The following is a 6,284-nucleotide window of genomic DNA, read 5'->3' on the forward strand; positions in this document are numbered from 1 at the left end:
AGCGCGCGGGGACTGCGCCTCGACGACGTGCCATTTGGCGAGACGGACGCACTTGCGCTCTGCGACGCCTTGAGCACATGCGTCTCGCTGCTCGAGCTTCGTGTGAGTTACGCCATGTCGCTCTCCGAGCGTCTCTTGGACGGCCGATCGTTGCCGCCCAACCTCCGCGTCTTTGTGTGGGGCATGCACCGCCCGACGCCCGCACCGCGCCTCACTGCGCTACACCACACCTCCCAGCTGCGCACGCTCGACTTGTCGGGCAACCATTCGCTCTTCTCGAACGCGATCGCTGAGCTCTTGCCACATTTACCGCACCTGCAAACGCTCAACGTGTCCAAAGGCAAGTTCGCACCAGGCGACGTGGTGCAGTTGCTCACTGCCATGAGTCAGCGCCCGTCGCTGCAACACGTTTTGATGCGGCAGTGCAATCTACCTCGAACGGCCCTTCCTTTACTTGTTGCGTGCATCGCGGCATGGCCATCGCTTCGACGCCTCGACCTCGCGGGTCTGTACCTTCCTCCACAAGCGTTCAAGGCGATGGTGACGGCGCTGGGTCGATGCCCCAACTTTGCGTCGTTGAGTCTGCGCTTCCCTCCGTACACGGATGCAATGTGGCGTGCGATTGCTCCAGCGCTCGGCGCAGGTCTCTTGAAGTGGCGGCGCGTTTTCTTTAGCGAGTGCGAGCCCACCGCCGTCCAAGTCGTGCAGTGCCTCCGCCGTCTCTTGAAGCACAACCAAGAAGCGTTTACGGTGACCTGCTGCAAGGGCTACTCGGCAGCTGCGCTGCAGAACACGTATACTGCGCTGCTCGACGAGCTCGCAATTTTGCCACCGACACGCGAGGCAGCTGCCTGCGTTGTTGCTTTTGTGAAGCTTGAGTAACGAGTCGACACCAAGCGACGAATCAACACGCCCAAGCGCGCCAAGCAATCCGACAATAATGTCACACAAAAACAGTCCCATATATATGCATTCCTACCAGCCCCGCCCGCTAGAACCCAGCTAGAACCGTTAGTGGGTCAATCATAGCGCTGGACCATTGCGGACCAGCCAATCCGTGCGCAGCATGTGCGATCCTCGGGCTGAGCCGCGCGCAACACCATTCGATCGTCGGTCAACTGGAATGACTTGAAAAGTAGTCGTCATGAACACCATGAAGAGGTATATCGACTAGAGCATCGGGTGCCAACTGCGGTTCAAAACGGGCACCGAGGTCCGTGCTAGGCGCTCGTGCAACGGAACGTTGTGCATCGTGCAGTAGCTGGCGTAGTCGGTCCACAGCATCTCGACGCGGTCGTACGAGGCTTCGAGGAGGTCTTTTTCCAAGAAAAATCGGCGCGGGGGCGGCGTCGTCGTGTACGTTGTCGTCGACGGGTCGTGCTTGCAGAGCAGTTGCAGCCGGGCGACCTTGCGCGCGAGGCAGCTGGTGCAAAACATAAAGATGCCGCCGGGGCACCCGGTGCACATGACGACACAACCGACAATCGCCTTGCCGCACACGAGACAGTTGGCTGGCCACGTCTCGGGCGTCAACTCGTCGGTCGACTCGACATAGTACTGAATGCGATCGAGACGGCCGGGTACTGTCGTGGGTGCATGTGTCGCCATCAAGAAGAAGAGCCACGTCGTTTCTTTTCTCTGAGGCGCCAGGTCCAGTGTCCGTACAAAGTACGTGGCGGCCTTCTCGTACTGGCTCTGGTACCAAAATGCAACGGCAATGTGATCGAGCACTAGACATACACTAACGTCACGACGGCCAATACCGCCACATACCCGAGAACTGGCGTGTGGCTAGCTCAGGCCGGCCTTCTAAGATCGCATCCAGCGTCGTCAATAGTGCCTGCGCTTCGTTGGCCTTTCCCGCATTAAGAAGTGCGACCCCGAGTGTAATCTTGTCAACAATTGCCGAGTCGTGGAGCGGGCCGAGAATGCGCTCGCTGCTCGCAACAAGGCGCTGTGCCAGGGGCAGCGCCCGCACGGCGTTGCCTGTGTTCAAAAGGGCATTCGTGAGCCGTGACGCCGATGTTTGCGTCGACGTATGGTCGTGACCAAAGGTTGCTTCTTGCACGAGCAGGGCGCGTCGAAGGTACCGGGCAGCAACGCGGTACATGTAGAGCTGGTTGTACGCACCGCCGATCGCACTCAACGTGCCAGCCGTCTGCCAATGACGGAGGCCAAACGTGGCGCGCTGGAGGTCCAGCGTCCCAAGACCCACAGTAAGCGCGCCGCGGTGATCGCCGTTCCAGGAAAGTGCGACCGTGAGGCGCAAGCGAGCGACGAGCGTCGTCTTGTGCATCGCGCCGAGCAGATCCACAAGCGCGGAGAGCGTTGAGAGGAAGAGCGGCTCCCACTCGAGCTGTGGTTTGCGTTGAAACGCGATGCACAATGCCAGCTCCGACTGCGTCTTGAGCGTCTCGAGGTCGTTGGGGCCATTGGCTCGCGTAAACAAGACGACGGCGTGTCGGAAGCAGCGCTCGGTCTCGACGTCGTCGTTGTCGCGGTCGTAGATGTGCCCGAGATGGCGCCACCGCGCTGCCTTCTCGGCGAGCGTTGGCGCCGATGCGATCGATGCCTCAAGCGCTGCCTTGATCCAATTCGATAAAGTCGAAAAGATGAGCCGATCGACCGCGATGAACGATGTCTCGGCGCGAATCAAATCAAAAATACCATCACGGTCGCTCGGGACGGTTGCCTCCGAGTTTTCGCATTTGATTGTCGCCAGCATGCGATGGATCGCGCCATCGTCTGCGATGTCGTTGAGAAACGTGGCTTCTTGACCCTGCGCCAGTGCGATCTCAAAGCGCGCGCCCATGGTCACAGCCACGTAGACTTCAAAGACGCACCAGCTTCGCCGCAAGACGATCGGGTCGTTCCACGGGTGCATGATCATGACCACGTTGCCGATGGCTGCCAGACCATTCTTGAACGTCGTCGACCAGTACTCGAACGGGTACGAGCTCGCGAGGTGTTGGTTGTTGTTGAAGACGCAAAACCAAATGACCGCGTCGTCCGAGAGGCCGCGGTCGGCAAAGAAGCGCTCGAGGCTGTCGACAGTCTCCAAGAAGAGATACTGCCAGGCGTGGCTGACATACCAGTTGGCCGGCGCGACGTAGGCGGCGGTCGTTGGGTCGTTGGCGACGTGGTCAACGAGCGAGAGCTCCGACGGCTTGGTCAATGGCACGACAAACTCAAAGCAGACTTGGGCTGTCGTCTTGCCGGCAAAGCTGGTTTCGCCGCCATGGCTGTTGATAAAGTGGCGCAGGTACGAGAGGCGGAGGCCGCGGGCGGGCGACGAGGACGCTGCGGCGGTCATGCGATGGGATGGGGTGAACTGCTTGCATTTGCAACCATTTGCAAGTTCACCAAGTTGCGTTTTATAATTCATACTATATATATTTCATAGTCCATTGACTGGAATCACGCGTCTTAAGACAGGCAAATCAGAGACGGGAAATCATCCAAATACACCAATCCCAATTTGATAAGGGTCGATTACGATCCAGCTGAGGTCCTCGCGCATCCGTACGTCGTCCACTGGTCAGGGGCGGGCGGTCCGTCGATCTGTATGGACGACAAACTATTATATTGATTGGTACAGCTATGCACCCAACGAGGCATCAACGACCTAGGCGCGGTTGTCAGGTGCTGCTTGAAACTGGTGCGGCAGCTCGGTGCACTGACCGGCGGTGAGCGAGACCGTCGCCGCGATCGTTTCCCCCGCGATCGACGTCATTTCGACCTTGGCCGCATTAAAGTCAATGTGGCCTTTGGCCATAAAGAAAAAGTTGGAGCTGGTCGAGAAGAGGTCGCTCGTGGCACCGTTGATGCTCATTTTCGCTACGCCATGGCGCGCATTGGCGGGCTGAAGCGCGAGCCAGTGCGGGTTGCTACCCGCCTTGGCACAGACCTTGACGCCGCCAGAGACAGGGCAGTCGACAAATCGCCACGAAATTGAAAACGCGTCGGTGGTCGCGCCCGTCACTTTTTGAAAAAACGGCAATGTCAGGTCCATGCTACCATCCGCGCAGCCGTGGCACTGGTCCGAGACCTGACCGAGCACCGGCGTCTTGGTTGGACACCGGTCGTCGACACACGTCACTTGCACGCACCGGCCGCAGTTGGTTCCGGACGCCCACTGCGCACGGTTGATGGCTGCATGGAACGTCTTGGCGTTCTCGATCCAGTCCATGAGGCCGCAGTTGCCGCTGTTGACATCGACGCCATCGACGCCGCCGTACGTCGTCGCACGACCGGTGCTGGTCCCGTCGCCCTTAACACTCGTGCTGCAGTTGACCGGGCCGGTGGCAAAGAGAGCAGTGGCGACCCACTCGTCGGTCGCATTGGCTTTTTGGACGCTGAATCCGACTTGAGTGAAATCGGGGTTCAAAATGTTGGCGCGGTGCTTGGTCGAGTTCATCCAGTGCATGACCATGCCGTTGGCACTGGCGACTTTGCCGCGCACCGAGTTTTCGCCACAAACGACGTCGGGACCGATGGCGTGACAGCGCGCAGCGAGCTTGGTGTGGTCGAGCGAGTGGGCGACGATTTGGCCGGCGACATGGGTGGCTGTGAGCGCGTTGAGCTGCGTGTCGAAACACGCGAACGGTGCGACGTTGTGATGGATGCGCTGGGCGTTGTGTTCGCGGTAGAGGTCGTCGAGGATGTCGGCGGCAACGATAGACAGCAGCGCGCACAGCGAATACAGGAGCTGCATGGCGTCCGCTATGAAAATGAAAACTGGATGCGGACGGCGGGATGTGGCGAACGAGAGATCTGGATGTATATGGTTTCGAAGGTGATGCACAGTTTGAGAGACCATGCGGTGCGATGTGGCGTAGGTAAATCAAACCACCTGCTCATCGATAATGTATCTATGAGGGAACCGATGCTGTGATCCACTCGTTGCATGCAAAGGCGTAGAGACAAAACGACGTTAGATACGGCAATGACGCACCTCTAGAAAAGGGAGGAATCCGCCGGCAATCGAAATGACCACGTAGACCAAAATGTCGACAGGAACCGGTAAAACGGACGCACATTTCTGGATTTTTACGAAACATCGAGATTTCTCGCCGCCAAAAACAGCTGTCGTTGGAACGCATCGTGGCCGCACATTGGACAAGCCGATGGAACTGAATCGTTTTCTTGGCGTGGGCGAAAGATGGTAGATGAGATTTGAAGTGCACTAATCACATAACATGACCTTGGACAGCTGAATGGCGCGGAATATAAACGTCTTGATCGAGCCGCCCACGAGTGCTTCAACCAAGCAAACGACGGTTATTGTGCTGGTTAGTGGGTATCCATAGGTCCGAAGATATATCTAAAGCCTATTGATGGGACGAGGCGTCGGCCACATGTGCAGTGGCTCGACTGGCGCAGTGGCTTTGACTCATAGATGTACATGTATGCATAGAGTCGACTGTTGAGTCGACGCGGACCCGCGTCCAGTGGCGATGAAACTATCTTTCTGCTTTACACTGCACATGAAACACCGGCTACGATCCCCAGACGCCCTTGGGTTTTCTACAAAGGCAACCGGTGTCAAGCCAGTTTGCACTTCCTGGCGTTTCTGTCAATGGCTGTTGATACTAGTACCATGGGCAGTCTATGCTGGTCGATTAGAAAAGGATGATGGCACTCTTTGTCATGTACACTTTCTCAGTACAAAGTTGTAGCGTTGCGATGAAACTATGGGGGTCGTGGGTCGAGGCTGCGGAGGGCAAACGCGCATCATTATCCTCCACCTATATGATTGGTGCATTATCTGCAATTTTCCACCAATCACTTTGCTCCGGAGAGCAAAGTGCACTTTCCGAGCATGCCAGGAGGACGCACGACGAAGAAGGGCCACCGGACGGGCTTCTCCAGCCCCACATCATCGAGGCGATTGCCTCATCGCTCTGCACGCGAGACGATTTTACCAGCTTTCTCGACGCGGTGCCCCGCTCGCTGTGGTCGCCGGCGCTCAGCGCGTTGGTCGACGTCTGTGCGATGGCGCCACCGGACCACCTCTACAACGAGTGGCCGCGCCTCCTCCTCTGCAAGGTAGACGTATCGCCCGAGATATTGGCCATGCTCGCCAAGGTGCTGCCGCTGCGGCTGTGCATTGACGTCACGGATGCAATCCGGGAGGCGGCGCCGCTGGCCAACCTCGTCCACAGCATCGGGCCCGCGCTCAGCTACATCCATCTCGCGTTTGAGGACGGCGTTATGGTCGACGGCCAAGGCCAAAGAATCGCCAACCTCCTTTTGCAGCAGTGTCCGTGCTTGTCCGAGCTGGT

At 58.1% G+C, this 6,284-nt stretch overlaps 4 protein-coding genes across 4 annotated transcripts; 2 read left to right on the forward strand and 2 right to left on the reverse strand.

Moving 5' to 3' along the window:
• Positions 1-114: 114 nt before the first annotated feature.
• SPRG_14383 (hypothetical protein) lies at positions 115-882 on the forward strand (the record flags this gene model as incomplete). The annotated part of the gene is made up of 1 exon (XM_012354941.1): positions 115-882. The coding sequence occupies one exon, from the start codon at positions 115-117 to the stop codon at positions 880-882; it is 768 nt and encodes a 255-aa protein (XP_012210331.1).
• A 288-nt stretch (positions 883-1,170) lies between these two features.
• Positions 1,171-3,313, reverse strand: SPRG_14384 (hypothetical protein; the record flags this gene model as incomplete). Its single annotated transcript, XM_012354942.1, has 3 exons — positions 1,171-1,557; positions 1,666-1,730; positions 1,774-3,313. The coding sequence occupies 3 exons, from the start codon at positions 3,311-3,313 to the stop codon at positions 1,171-1,173; spliced, it is 1,992 nt and encodes a 663-aa protein (XP_012210332.1).
• Positions 3,314-3,553: 240 nt separating this feature from the next.
• On the reverse strand, positions 3,554-4,978 carry SPRG_14385 (hypothetical protein). The gene has a single exon (XM_012354943.1). The coding sequence runs from the start codon at positions 4,817-4,819 to the stop codon at positions 3,626-3,628; it is 1,194 nt and encodes a 397-aa protein (XP_012210333.1). The 5' UTR covers positions 4,820-4,978; the 3' UTR covers positions 3,554-3,625.
• Positions 4,979-5,631: 653 nt separating this feature from the next.
• On the forward strand, positions 5,632-6,203 carry SPRG_14386 (hypothetical protein; the record flags this gene model as incomplete). Its single annotated transcript, XM_012354944.1, has 3 exons — positions 5,632-5,651; positions 5,829-6,156; positions 6,183-6,203. 3 exons carry the CDS (start codon positions 5,632-5,634, stop codon positions 6,201-6,203), a joined length of 369 nt encoding a protein of 122 aa, XP_012210334.1.
• Between the last annotated feature and the right edge of the window lie 81 nt (positions 6,204-6,284).

This window comes from Saprolegnia parasitica (assembly GCF_000151545.1).
Source record: "Saprolegnia parasitica CBS 223.65 unplaced genomic scaffold supercont2.193, whole genome shotgun sequence".
Lineage (NCBI taxonomy): Eukaryota > Oomycota > Saprolegniomycetes > Saprolegniales > Saprolegniaceae > Saprolegnia > Saprolegnia parasitica.

Excerpts from the sequence above, each read along its gene's own strand:
- SPRG_14385 (XM_012354943.1), bottom strand. The coding sequence starts at position 4,819 with ATGGTCTCTCAAACTGTGCATCACCTTCGAAACCATATACATCCAGAT.